The sequence below is a fragment of the Calliphora vicina genome, chromosome 1 (genome assembly GCF_958450345.1).
Source record: "Calliphora vicina chromosome 1, idCalVici1.1, whole genome shotgun sequence".
NCBI classification, from domain to species: domain Eukaryota; kingdom Metazoa; phylum Arthropoda; class Insecta; order Diptera; family Calliphoridae; genus Calliphora; species Calliphora vicina.
The window spans coordinates 139,883,430-139,899,058 of NC_088780.1; the positions used below are offsets into that span (position 1 = coordinate 139,883,430).

The 15,629-nt window shown below is 27.9% G+C and overlaps 2 protein-coding genes across 5 annotated transcripts in view; one reads left to right on the forward strand and one right to left on the reverse strand.

Moving 5' to 3' along the window:
- The window catches only part of ATPsynC (ATP synthase, subunit C), a 345,384-nt gene that overhangs the window by 307,317 nt on the left and 22,438 nt on the right, over positions 1–15,629 (forward strand). The window lies entirely within an intron of this gene.
- Positions 1–15,629, reverse strand: part of LOC135963952 (type-2 histone deacetylase 1) — a 52,337-nt gene that overhangs the window by 21,961 nt on the left and 14,747 nt on the right. The window contains exons 1-2 of one of the 4 annotated variants that reach the window (XM_065515971.1): positions 13,607–14,625; positions 6,649–7,872 (exon numbers count right to left, since the gene is read on the reverse strand). In XM_065515971.1, coding sequence (XP_065372043.1) covers positions 6,649–6,748 — 100 coding nt within the window. In that variant the 5' untranslated portion in view covers positions 6,749–7,872; positions 13,607–14,625. Of the gene's footprint in view, positions 1–6,648; positions 7,873–13,606; positions 14,636–15,629 lie in introns of those variants that run through there. The other 3 variants (XM_065515970.1, XM_065515968.1, XM_065515969.1) reach the window with 3 other exon arrangements.

Sequence of the window (15,629 nt, forward strand, 5' to 3'; positions counted from 1 at the left end):
TTAAATTTTTTCCAATTAGGTGTATCTATTATTTTGAGCAGATGTGTACATATGTATATTGTAACTATAGGTATATACATATGCAGAAAATTCACAATAAATGTGTTTATACATAAATACATACAGATTTATGTAATTGTAATGTACACATACATAAGTATGTATGCATTTAATTTTGTTAAACATTTTTATTTCAACCTTAAAAACATTTGTCCTTCAACTGTGTTGAGTTTTGTATGTGGGATTTTTAAACACATGCTGCTTAAATATTTAGTTGCTACCTGTTGGTGTTATTTGTCGCTTTTCATCCATTTATGGTTATAGTTCAACTTAATATTTGCATCCTAACCTAACTAAACTAAATGTGTTTGGTTCAAACGTTCCACATAATTTGTATCTTTTTACAATAGTAATTATTTCAAATACAGGACCAGCTACACCTGCATATATGCTTATTTTTAGTATTTTTGCAAAATGGTTGCTGAAATACTGGATAACAAAATAAACTTACACATTTTAAATACTTATATTGATTTCTAATAATATTTTCCCTAAACAGTTCTGGATAGATTGAATAAAAAACAAGTAAGAGAGCTATATTAGGCTGTGCCGAATCTTATATACCCTTCACCAAATTATACTTCAAAATACAAATTTTAAATATTTTTAGGTAAACAAAACTTTTTTTTCCAGTTGTTTTTTTTTAATTTTTTGGAAAAAAAATTTTCGAATTGTTATTTTAAATTTTTTACTTACTTGTTATTCTTTGGGTATACAAATCAAACGAGTTACGATATTTAATCTAGTTATAGCCTTTTGGAAATTTCAACAAATCCATTAATTTGATGTTGAAACTTCTTTTTTAACATTTAGCCAACAATATGTACATTGGAATAGATAGCTATCCCAATCTCATATATTTATTTCTTAATAAACAAATAAATGTAGGTTAACATATGGTCGATCTTTATTCACTTGTCTGGTGTAATTTTGTTTTAACTGCGTAAAATCAAATATACATAAATTAATGTCCTTTTACATACAAACTTTTTTCTTGATATACTACATTTGCCTTGCCGAGTTAAAGTAATTACGTAATTGGATTGGTTGCATAAAGTTATGTCGGTGACTAAATATACCATACAAACATATGGTTAATTTATGATTTATTCTTTTTTCCTTTACATGTACATGTACATACATGTACATATATTTTTATTTGCGTGACATTTAGTTGAACTAAAGATAAATATTTACTAATCGATTCTATTGTACTTCTTACTAATTGTTAATTATTTTATAATTGTATTATTCTAATAGATATGTTTAGTAGGATAGGAGACTATTGACTAAAAAAACTTTGTGGTACAACCCCATATTATTCGAAATTAAACTTGTTCAACTAAAGTTATTTATGATAAATTCACTGAAATTAATTGTTATTAATTACCAGTATTTATTTTTATAAAAATATATTCCACTTTTCCATGTTTCCACTTTTTATATTTGACCGTTCTAACTTATTTTTAACCGACCGGTTAAGCCTCGAAGATCAGGCTTAAAATACGATTCTAAATGGAGCGAATTTTTTAATTTGTCAGTATTAACATTGATTCAGATTCTAAAATATTTGACGAAAAAGTAACCGCTTAATAAAAGATATTTTATTTATTGTCAAAAACTCCTTTTACTTAAGACAATTCAAAACAAATATTTAGTTTTATTTTATTTGATGCTGTTTGATCTTCCAAGAATAAACACGTCACGGTTACACATTTTTGAGTAAATATTTGCCATGTGTGACCGTACCTTAAGACTAATGGAATAAACAAAACGTTTACTCTCTTTTGGTTTATAAGTTATACAATAATCGCTTTTTTGCATGTGTGGGAGATGAAAGTGACTTCAACCGGCCAAAAACCTGCTATTAAGATACATACAAAATATTATGCGAATCCGCTATTTGATATACACAGGAGGTAAAATCCCGTCCATCCGTTCGAGAACAGTCTACCCGGGAATAAAAAATCGACACCATATTTTGATAATCTAGTAAAATTATAAAAAAAAAATACAAAGTTTTCTATCCGAATTGGCATCTCAAGCCCTTTAATGATTTTATTTTCGAATCAGAGCTGCAACTTTTTGAAAAAATATCTGAGTTAGCATTGGGTTTAAAATCTGAGACACCTTTAAAATTCTTTATTTTTATAAATTACAATTACTCTTCATCTATAAATGTATACTAATATTTTATAAAAAAAAAATTATCAATACTATCAACTTGGTATCAACTTGTTAAAATTACAAGGAAATTCGAATTTATGTAGTCTGTTATTTTAACGGAAGTAATTAGAAAACACAATGGAAAGTCTTAGGTACATTGTACCTTAAAGATTTTCAACGAAATAACATGTAAATTATCATATTTGAAAATGATAGAGAAATTGTATGTAGTTTGAAATAAAGAAAAATCCATTATATTCATTCATAAGTTTAACAAACATTTTGTTCAATGACAAATTACTTATTGTATATAAATACATATCTATATGTAACACTTAAAATTACCCTTGTCAAAAATAGTATTCCTCCCCAAACTTATACAATCATTATCTATCTTCTGAAGTAGCTGTAGAAAGTAGCTACTATTTTGAGTTGCTTTATATAATACATAAAAGAATATCCAAATATATGTTTGTATGTATGTATATAATACACACATATACAAACATATATTTATGTATATCTGCATTAAGATGGTCCTGTTTGCAAGGGTCGAAAAAGTTGTTAACATTTTTGCAATAAAAATTTATATAGTTAATGTTAGAAATAAAACTACTTTTTCAGCTTGAAGGTTAATACCGAAAAAATAACTTTATTATGAAAAAATATAACTCCCTACCAGAGCTTCGAATTAATTAATTCAATTTGAGCTTAATTCCATAAATTCATTCCCAACATATAATTATTTAGCTTCATTCAAACGCTTTTATTTAAATAGAATTTATTAATCGTTGAAATAATTCATAACAGAATTCATTCAAACTTGGAAGGATTAAATTTTTGTTAATTCAAATCTAATACAAATTTAATTAAAATATTTTTTACTCATTCAGTTTTGTTTTGCTTTTAATCATTTTATGTAATAGATTTGAATTGAGGAATAATTTAATCATTCAATACATTTTTAAAGCTATTTTGTAAAGGATTTGAATTTATGACAATTTTAATGATTCAATAAGGAACAAATTCTATAAAGAATGAATTCGCAAAGGAATGATTTCAATTCATTTGAAGTATAAGGACTTAAGGATATAAATAAATTAATTAACGGAATATTTAAGAAATACAATTTATTTTGATTTCGAAAATGGAATTAAGATTTTGCTTCCTACATATTACTTTTTTCTTTAAATTACCTTTTTTATTATGCACGGTATATCAGTTACGAAAAAAAAAACTTATATTTTTTTGCCGAAAGTAGGGGTCGACTTTTTAAAATTTTCGTTATGTCTTTGGCATTTACAGTCGGATCATAAAGTATGATATATCAATATTTTTTTCTCGTAATTTCCTTGCAAAAATACTTTATACTAGGCGGTGTACGGCGCTCAGTTATATGTATATGTCTATTAGACTTATATACATATATACAATGCATAATCCAAATTCATTAAAAATTATAATTAAAATAAACTTTATTTTATTTTTGTTAGAAACATCGAAAACATTTTTGGAGCATCTTAATGTAATAACTAACAAATACAAACGTACATGGTATGTTTGTACCAAGTTCATTTGTATTATTGATTTCTATAAATTTCAACTAATATTCCTTGATGATTGAAGCGTATAATGAATATGATTCTAATATGTAAATTCCAGCTATGTATTTATTTTGAGAGATAAATTATTTTGTTAATCCTACAATTTATATATTGTATATACCTTAGGTTTAACTGCCAATGATGATTAGTTAAACAAAAATTTTAGTTTATGCTATATTTAAACAAAGGATATTTTTCCCAAAAACTAGATCAAATAGCTAAGATAAAAATCTCAAAACTATTTTTCATTTATAACTTCCGGTATTTTCTAAAAAATATTTCCGGGACATTTTTCCCCATAAGGATCTATATTATGAACGTTTAAGCTTTCAAATGTAATTTTCTTAATTCAATACCAGAATTTTGGAAGCATCATACAAAATTAGTATTCTTTGAAACAGTCCTCCATTTTAAAATTCTATATGTTCAGAAATTATATTTTAATTTATAAACTATTTTCTATTAGTATAAATATTTAAAACCGTGTTAATACAGACATAATACATGAACGACTTTTTATAACTCTTTAGCAAATTATTTTATTATTTATAATTGAAAGTCCAATTTATCGATCCAAATGATCTCAACACCTTGTGTTACATACTACTTGCTACAAACAAAACGCCGGTATCGAAAGTTGTTTATATACTTATAGAAAAATTATGGAAAGAGAGACAGAAAAACAATAACAATTCGATAATGGTGAGGTGAATTCAGTTATCACAACAACTCATTAATAATAAATTTTTAAATGTTACATTTTTTTGTTTATAAAGATTTAAGCCGGTTTTTGTGTTTTTTTAACAGACAAATTAGTTTAAAGGTTAAAACTAAAATAATAATGAATTTTTCTCGGCAGTAAATAAAAATCAATACGAAATTCACTAAAAGAATATTTCCAAATGAAATCACAAAAATATTACTGATGAATGAATTTAAAAACAAAAATAGAGTGCTTAACACTGTTGCCAGATCTTCCGAATAAAATTGAAATAAATACCTACTTTTTAATTTTCTATAAATATTTTTGAATTTATCTAAAAGGAAAGGTTAATTAGAAAAGACTACATAGTATGTATGTATTTCAAATTAAATAAAATATTTTTCAGTACTTAAGGCTAGTATGCACAAATAAATTCATGTACATAAATAAGCTTTTATTTAGCATTTCCTTTTTTATAACACGGACGACGATCTATAATTCATTTAGGTGATCGAATTAAGTATAGTTTAAAAAAATATAATTATAATTTGTATAACAAAATGTGTAAATTAGATATAAATTTTAGTAGAACCTATGAAGTTAATTTAACTGTAATGTATCTAATTTGTCTGGCAACAATGGTATAAAGGTGCATGCTCTCTCTATGAAATGAAAGAGAACAAGTGTGCGTATAGAATTAACGAACACACACCAACGAATATCGATTATTCAAAACACAGCTGACGCTTATGCATGTAAAATACACACAGATACAGTATTTCGAATCAAGTTGTAGATATACATGGTGTGGTGGTGGTAGTGGTGGTGGTAGTGAGTGAGGGGAGAAATAAATATAAATGTAGAATAGAAATATTGAAAACAGTGAATCAAGAAGCCATAAACAAAAGCATATAAACAATTTCTTCTTTTATTTTGTTTCTCTTTTTTGCCATAATACAGCCAGTGAACAACCCCATTATAGAGCAGCTGTAGTTGTAGAAATAAAGCAAATAGTCAATATTTACAGATCCATTTAAAGTACCACACCAAAATAATTTTATAAACATTACATTCAAACACACACATAAATAAACATATGAACTATAACACACAGATACACACGGTTTATAAAAATACACTCTCTTCTCCATAACTAGTGTTGCCAAATGTCCTGTTTTTAGTCATTAAATACCGTGTCACGTGCTAGTATGATAATTCCCGCTTTTTCACATCACATAAAGTTAGTAAAGAACAGTTGATTTTGAACTAACTTCACTTCAAAAACTTGTTCTTGGGTAACTTTATGTATTTAAGAAATGTCCCTCAATTATTTTTCAATCGATGGTAACTGTATTTTGATGATAACAGTAATTTCGATCTTATATAGAAATTAGCTGACATATTACATTTTAAATTCTAAAGATTTCAAAAACTCTATTATAGAAATCAAAAAATTATATTTTCATAATTTAAAATTATGTATGTATTTATGGAATATCGGTAACGGTATCTACAATAATATCAGTAACGGTAATTGAGCGGTAACCTTGATTATAAAATTTAAATTGCATATAGCATAGACATTAATATTAATCCCACAATTTTTCACCTACAATATTTTGAAAAATGTCCCGCTTTTTGTAAAAAATAGAACTGGCAACTCTAATATCTACATACATTATGAATATACAAACGAATCTAAAAAGCTTACGTTGGACATTGTACGGGTTTCATGGATGCCAGGCCGGGCATTACTTGATTTATTTTTTAATTTTATTTTTTAGTTGTTTTCATTTTAGCTAAATGAAATAAACCAATGACATCAAAGTCATGAATATAACGACATATGTATTTATTTACACACATACCACATATTTATACATGTAAATATATTTATTTAATTAACGTATCACGCGACAATGCCGCACCACCTAACTAAACAATAAACTTAAAGATATTCGCATCTTATTTTGAAACACATTAAAACAAAACAATTTTGTTTAAACTTTGATGTTTGGGAAAATCAATCCAAGAACACTTTTTTGCAAACACGCACGCACACACAGTTAAAGAACATACATAGATACATCCATACATATTGATATTTAAACTTACCAATATGTGTGTCCTCAATGTGTTGGATTAAATCACCCAAACTTGGAAATGTGATTCCGCAGCCATTAAATTTACAAATGTTGAGCAAAAAGACGGCCATGTCCCTTCTAAAGCAGACTGCGGAATCGCCGACAATTGCTGCGTTATTTGCTCTTCTAGCGCACAAAACAAAACTTATGTCGGACGTTCGGTCGGTCGGTCGGTTGATTAGTTTGGTTTGTTGGTCGGTGAGTCTGTCGGTCGATCTGCTCCTCGTTCGTTGTTTGTTCTATTGCGAGTTGATGTTGATGGTCGACTGTAGTTGTTTCTTTTTGTCTGTTCTATTCGGTTCTGTTTCAGCTCGCTATACCTCTCACTCTCTCCGAACTGTTTTTTAAATGGTGAATTACGGTATACGTGTGTATTGGTTTTAGTTTGTTGACGTTGTATTTAATACAATATTGTTGTCTCCGTTTAACGCTAGGCGTTTGTTGCTTGAATTTCAACTTTTGTTATTTTTAAAATACTGTTGGTTACGTTGCTAATTCTAATTTGGCTTTTACACTTTTCGCTCTATGTTTTGTTTTCTCCTTTGTTTTACCTTCTGCTTTGCTTTCGCCGCAACACACACTCAACCAGACAGGCAATATGTTTTTGTATTTCTTCTACCTTTGCTATGACCGCTGCCTTATTAATACCAAACTTATGTATGCATGTAAACAACAAGATACACTGTTTAGATGTAGTATGTGTGTGTGTATCTATAACTCTCACGCATTAGTTCTCATTTAATTGCACCAGCTCTTTTTTCGTATCTGTCTGCGGATGTGTGTTTTGTTTATTACACCTGAAAGAACAGCTGTGGTGAATTTCCAAGTGCAACTTCGTACGTTTAAGTTGTTTAATTGTATTGTTGTTGTTGTTTGACTGCTTGGCTGCTTAGTTTCTGTTGCTATTGTGGAGCATGATGACGATGGATGATAATGATGTTGATGGTTATGTTTTAAATTGCGGTTTCCTAACTTTTGGTTTGCGCCATCATTGCTTTGTCAATTTTATAGTGTTTCTTATTTGTTTGTTTTTGTTTATAAAATGTAAAACGTTCGAATGGTTGGTTTTTTGTTTTTATTATTTTTATTTGTTGCAAATCCAATTCCACGTTGCTATTTTTGCAATTAATATTTTACCGGTGGGTTTAAATTAGTACGTATGTTGAAAATTGACTTCTTTTTGTCAACTTTAACTCTGCAAGAAAAATAAAAATTTGTTAATTCTTTTTTATACCTACGATTTATATTAAATTAATAACTATAATTGTTCAGCTAGATAAGTTCAAATCCTAATTTTCCACATTTCCAAACTACGAGCTAGCTTTAAATTAAATACCTACCTATAGAAAGAAGCTCATTGCTTCGGAAAGGTATTTAAAATACATTTACATATGTATGTACATTAGGCATATGTACCTATAACTAATTTTGGCGAAATTTTTGGTATACCACCGCGATGGCCAATGTTGTAGGTATAAATAATGAAACATTTTTTTGTCATTTGGAATCAAAAACATCACGCACCAACACCAATTTCTAAAATAAACCAAATTTTTTTTCTCTGAAAAATTAGGTAAAAATGTAATTTCATATTTTTTGAAGTATGTCCGCAGTTATTATTAAAATAAAATACATACATATATTGTTTTTCAAAATTATTGAAAATATTGAATGAAAAACTTTATTACGTTTGGTGCGTGAACTTTTTTAACAACCGCGAAAAAATAATACCATTTTTTTATATTTTTTAATGCTCTATTCGACTATGCTATGCCAATTTGCATAGTTATATCCCTAATGTATACGTATTATATATATTTTCTATTATGGTTCAATATAAGAATTGATTTAACTTCTCACTTGTACTTAAAACAAGATTTTCGTACTCAATTCAAGAATTTCGTTCTTGTTTTAAGAAAATTTCCGCTTGATTTATTTAATCAATCCCGTTTATACTTGTTCTAAGTACGAATGAGTATGAATCGTACTTAAATTTTTAAGTACAATTCTGGTTAAATTTGAGTAAAATAAACATAAATTTAGAAGTGCTTTTTTCTTTCTGTGTATAAATATGTAAGAACATACATTTGAGGGATTCAAACGGTCTGCTATTATGTCGTATTGTCATAATGTCGTAAAATATTTTTTTAGTTTTAACATTTGTACGATGTTATATTCATACATAATGGCATCGATAGGCCATTAGCATTGTTTTATTTAAAGATAGGAAGCACTTTATGAAATACCCTTTATTATGTTTAAGACAAATTTCAGTAAAACCATTTACAAGCTACGAAAAGTTCCATAAATTGTATGTTGACCTCTTCTCCAGGATTTTTCATTTTCCAATCCCATTTCATCAACAATCTATATTCTATATAAATAAAAATCAAATGTCGTTCATTGGTAATTGCATCAGTAGAGAACGGCCGGACCGATTTAGAAAATATTTTTTTTTAATGTTGGTCATAGCCCAACTTAGGTTTTTACGAAATATTGACCAAGTCCACTTTTTTATCTAAAATCGGAAAACGGCTACATCAATTTGGCTAATTTTTTGTTTAAATGATCATAGTAATCCAATTTAAGCAGCACCGATTTAACTAATTTTTTTTAATATTCGCAATACATAGTCCGTAAAAGTATTTACATAAATAAAAATTTTCTACGTCCACTAATACGCCCACTTATTAAATACATCTGCAAAATACATCGGCATTCAGACCAAAATATCTAAATTCGTTAATAACTTGGCCACTAAGCGTTTAATCAAATAAAGGAGCTCGATCTGTGATCACTCATATATCTTAACAAAAATCGATTTTTTATATAAAAACTCAAAATATCTAAATTCGCTAATAACTTGGCCAATAAGCGTTGAATCATGAAAAGGGGTCGATCTGTGATCACTCATATTTCTGACCAAGAATCGATTTTTTTTTTATATAAAAACTCAAAATATCTAAATTCGCTAATAACTTGGCCAATAAGCGTTGAATCAAGAAAAGCAGCTCGATCTGTCATCACTCATATTTCTGACCAAAAATCGATTTTTTATATAAAAACTCAAAATATCTAAATTCGCTAATAACTTGGCCAATAAACGTTTAATCAAGAAAAGCAGCTCGATCTGTGATCACTCATATTTCTGACCAAAAATCGATTTTTTATATAAAAACTCAAGATATCGCTAATAATTTGGCCAATAAGCGTTTAATCAAGAAAAGGAGCTCGATCTGTGATCACTCATATTTCTTAACTAAAATCGATTTTTTATATAAAAACTCAAAATATCTAAATTCGCTAATAACTTGGCCAATAAGCGTTGAATCAAGAAAAGGGGTCGATCTGTGATCACTCATATTTCTGAACAAAAATCGATTTTTTTATATAAAAACTCAAAATATCTAAATTCGCTAATAACTTGGCCAATAAGCGTTGAATCAAGAAAAGCAGCTCGATCTGTGATCACTCATATTTCTGACCAAAAATCGATTTTTTTATATAAAAACTCAAGGTATCGAAATTCGCTAATAACTTGGCCAATAAGCGTTTAATCAAGAAAAGGACCTCGATCTGTGATAACTCATATTTCTGACCAAAAATCGATTTTTTTATATAAAAACTCAAAGTATCGAAATTCGCAAATAACTTGGCCAATAAGCGTTTAATCAAGAAGAGGACCTCGATCTGTGATCACTCATTTTTCAGACCAAAATTCGATTACTTATATAAAAACTCAAAATATGCACATTGATTTATATGTATTCTGTTGTTGCAAGACTTAGGTTTTTGACCACAAACTTAGGTTCTTTGTCTCTCAGTAGCGCTTCTATGTATATTTTATTCTATGTCCTATATGACTAATGAATTGTCATTTAATAATACGTTTTTTTTTTCTTTTTAACTATTTTTACCCTTTTCAAACCGCTTCTCACAAATCGAAAACAAGCATTTTTTTAACTTGGACGGGACAACGTCTGTCGGGTCAGCTAGTTATGAATAAAACATCCGAGGGAATATTTCACTTTTCCCATTTTTCCTATTCAAATTCATTGTTAAAATTGGAATTTGGCTGTATGTGACATAACACTAATGTAATAATACCGCAATTTCCATAAATTTTGGTACGAACTACGAACAGAATAATTATATAATAGCCATATGATATTTATTTCGAATCTAAAACATATAAAGGCAATACTTTTTAAAATATCGCAAAATAATAGTTTGGATATTTTTTAACAAATTTATTTGTTTCGCTAATGGAAGTACATGCGATTTTTTATAAAAAAAAATTATTTCATTTGAAAAAACTGTGTATTCTTTAGTAATGAAAATTATTTAGCATAAAAGCTTAAAATTGTTTGCGGAAATAGTAATATTATTGCTATATTTGCACTATATTTAACATTTAATTATAAATACTTAAAATTTAAACTGTTAATCGTCGAAACATACCAAATAGCAGAAAATTTTATTTAGTTTTTAAAGAAATATTTAAATTACCTGCGCTAGTATTTATTATATTTGCTTATATTGAGATAATCATTCAGGTAGTCAGGTGGTAGTACATATTACTATTTTTATATATTTCATATTATGATTTTAAGTCAGTGCGATTTAAACCTTTTAAGCCAGGACTAATCCTGAACAGATTACTACTTGTAGTTGCGTGCAACTAACAAATTAGGAACATAATCCAAATTTTTGTTACGGAAATTTCAGAAGTAAATACATTTTTTTTGATTTTAAACAAACATTTGGGGGATTCAAACGGTCTGCTATTAGGTCGTATTGTCATAATGTCGTAAAATATTTTTTTAGTTTACACAAATTCTTGTTTTCAACAAGTTACAAAAGATAGACTGGGAATATGCAATATCATATTTTTCCTTGTGGGTCCTATTGAACCAATTATATAAGTATACGTTTCAGAATCATTTAAGAAATTTGGCATCGAATTGCTAATGCATATTTTTGCATGTTTTCCATTTAGAGCATATTTATGCATATATTTGTCTTAATAGCATATTTAAGACATAATTTAACCTTTAAATTTAATATATAATAATATAAAACATTTGTCAATTCAGGATGAAATTGACGTAAAATACCATTAACAAAATTACTGCAATTACCGTTACAGCTAAAATACAATTTAAAACTATTAAACAGTTGGACATTCCTTGAAAATATTGTACGTCAATTTTAATATTAAATTTGTTTCACTTTTTGAAAATGATTGGTACTTTAACCAAAGACTAATATACCATAGAGAATAGACCTAAGACCTAACTCAGTTGTCAGAAACCTAAGTGGTGAGAATGTATTAGTAGAAAAAACTATGTGAAAACAAAAACAACACTCGTATGTGTAATTATTTTGAGTAATTTTTTTGTTTGAGTTTTTTTCTAGTTTCCGCTCTATGTTTCTCTATGTAATATACTTTTTAAAAATTTTAATTTACTTAAAAGGAAAAATTATTAAATTCTATACCTATATGCATACATACTTTATAAAAAAGTTTTTGCACAGTTTTTGGCTAAAGTCTAGTTTATGGGCGCCAATTCGGATTACCAAATTTTTAGCAGATATACATCTTTTTTTGCTGAACTTGACGGTATATTTTGTCGTCAGTCCATGTGCCTCCAAAGTTCAAATAATGAATATATTGTATTTTTATTGTTTTTAATCCGATTTTGTTAATATGTATATAGTATGTCATTATCAGCTTTATAAAATATCTTTTACATCAAAAATAAATCTTATAAATGTTTAACCCTTTAGGATTAATTTTGTGTTTATTTACTTTCTTATTCTCGAGTTATGGGTCATTGAAGAAACTATCTTATACGAAGTCGATATACCATAGAATTTAATACCCTTCTGCATGGCCATAGGCCGGCTATCAAGAAATATATTATATGGACTGCCGACAAAAACAATTGTTTTCCAAAATGTCCTTCCTACCCCTCTAATTTAAGGTTTTTATTTTCCTTGACGCCCATAAACTAGACTTTTCCATATTTTCTTTTTTCTATACCTAGTAGGATGATTGGCCAGGTTTTTAATATCCGGTTTTTTTTGGTAAGGTCGGTTTTTTGGAAAAGCTCGCATTTCGAATATCGAAGAAACAGGGTTTTTCTTCTCGATATACTACAAAGCATTTAAACTGTGTTTTACTTATTCCTAAGAGATTATTTTACCTTCATAAGGTCTTCAAATTTACTGAAAATGGGTAAAATTTTACCCGAAGATCTTATGAAGGATATGAAAAACATAGCTTTGGTATTTACCCGGGGAATTCCAGTTTTCATTCGAGTATAATGTTCAGCAAGTATGATGAAAAGAGACAGATATATAGTAGAGCTACCAAAGATATATTGTAGTGCTACCAAAGCTTTAAAAAATTTAACATAATTGTGCGTAACAAAAGACCTTAAGTCCAAACAAGTTTATAGATATTTTTTTGCCAATTTGTTTTTCTAAAAACCTAACGTAGTTGTTGACATTTGAAATTAAATAATATTCATAAAATACCAAAAATATCAACCACTCACTTTTAGAAAAATTAAATATTAATTTCAAAATGGGTCAAATTTGAACCGAAGACCTTGTGAAAGATAGAAGTATGTAATCAAAATTGTTTTAATCACTATTATTTTAATAAAAAAAAAACTTTTTTTTTCTTATTTCTAGGCGTTTTAATATTTTTCCAAAAAGCCGGTTAACCGGTTATTATAAAAAAACCAAAACCGAAACCGGTTTATATTAAATTGCAATTTTTCGAAGAAACTGAAAACCGGTTTCAAAAAAATGTCGAAGAATTGATCACCCTAATACCTACCTAATCCCTATTTATTTTTGGACATCCGAAATCATATTTTACTTAGTGTATATTTGAGGTAAACTACAATTTAACTTACCTTTTTATCTCCAATTAATGATATCGTCGAATACATGAAAATGATGTATAAAAAATTATTTAAAATTGCGTTATGTTGTTTACTAATTATTTACACTTTTGACAATTGAAGCTGGGCTTCCTCGACTCTTTTTTAAATATACATATTTTATTTATTTTGTAAACAACTCTAATACACTAAATTTTTTTTTTGTTTATTTTATTTAATTTTTCTATTTGTGAATCAAAACAAACATTCACGCACATACACAAGCACTAAATACTCATATACATACATATGTACATCTGCATGTATAGTATCTGTATAAATGTATATCTGTAGATACAGAGAAGTAATTACACTTCTTAAAACACTGGACGGATTTATATTTTGTTTATTATTGTATATAAGTTAGGTAGATTTATAGATTCATTCAAATGCTAGTTATAGTTAGCTAATGTAGAGTTAAGTTGTATAAATGTTAATAGTGAGTGCTTTCCACACACAAATAACAGTTGCTAAGGTGGTGTGATAATAAAGGTTAGTTTGTAAGTGGTGAATTTATATCGTTTGTAAAAACATGCACACACTCACACACCCTTCTATGAATTTACTGTTTTTTGTTGATGATTATATGGATTTCTTCTTCGTGTCCCACCGAGGAAACGAACTACCCTCTCTCACTTTTCTATTTTCTCGTTATTTTTTGTGTTTTTATTCACAAACGCACACACCACACATATACACATATACTGATGCTGTTATGCAATTTTTTATTTGAGGGGCTATGCGATATACTCTAGTCAAGCAAACACATATTTCGATTTTATATTTTTACTTTTCACAGCTATATTTCTCAAGTTTTACACAATTATTTGTATATCCGAAAATTGGTTAGTATTTAAAATATTGTGTTACAACATTTTGCTAAGTATTTGTATTGTTTGCAAAAATTTGAGGGCGTTTTTAAATAATATCTCCAAATTAGAACATGTTCGAACCGTGCGTTGCTAAGACGAAGACACCTCGCGACGCGACCTCTTTTGCTGACGCTGCGATTCGAATGAATCAAAAAACAAAATTCAAGGCGAAAACACAGCCAGAGTACTGTTGGTGGTGAATATATATATACAAATGCGACGAAACATCGACGACGCAACGAGAGAAAGTAAACAAATTAGGAAGGAATGATAGATTGCATTCATTTCGTTAAAATCAAGTAGAATTTACTATTTATATTCACATATAATAAATTCGCCTTGGTTAAAATATAAATCGATGAACTTCCCCGAAAAAATAATATGTATTTCGAAAATTTAAATCATTGAATTAAACTAATTTAATGTTATCTTAAAGGTATTGCCTACAACCAGGTGTGGTGAGTAAAAATGTTTATAGGGTAGTACAGCGTTGCCACTCATGAAATATTTTTCCTACAAAATTTTTGATTAAAAACTAACAAAACTTACCAAATTTTAAATAGTTGAAGAAACGCTATATCGATTTGTTCCTATTCCGATTTCTTTAATTCAGCCAATTCATATTGATTTCAAATAAAAGGAGTTTAGTAGTTAGAATTATAATTTACACAACAACAGTTTAAATAATCACTCAGTGTTTTAATACTCACACTTACATTACACACGTAATGTTAAGAATACAGTGGTAATGCAGTTGATGTTAAATCTAACAAGGCAAATAATGATTTTGTTCGAAATGTGTTCCAAAAATTAAATAAAAAAATTATAATTTTTATTCTAATTTTGTACTTAAAATGTTTTTATTGCATTTATAGTATTTCATTTTATTGGTTTAGCTAATTTTGCTCAGAATAAATTACACTTTCGGAATAACTATTCAAATTATTAATAAGTATCTACTGCGTTTAATACGTACGTCTGGGCAATCAACATTGAAATTGCACATTAAGGGCCATTATTACAACTTTCCGTTATAGTTAAAGTTACCTTTTTCTATTGCTTAAAGTTACCTTTAACTATAACGGCAAGTTGTAATAATGGGCCTAACTGTAGAAGCTGCTAAC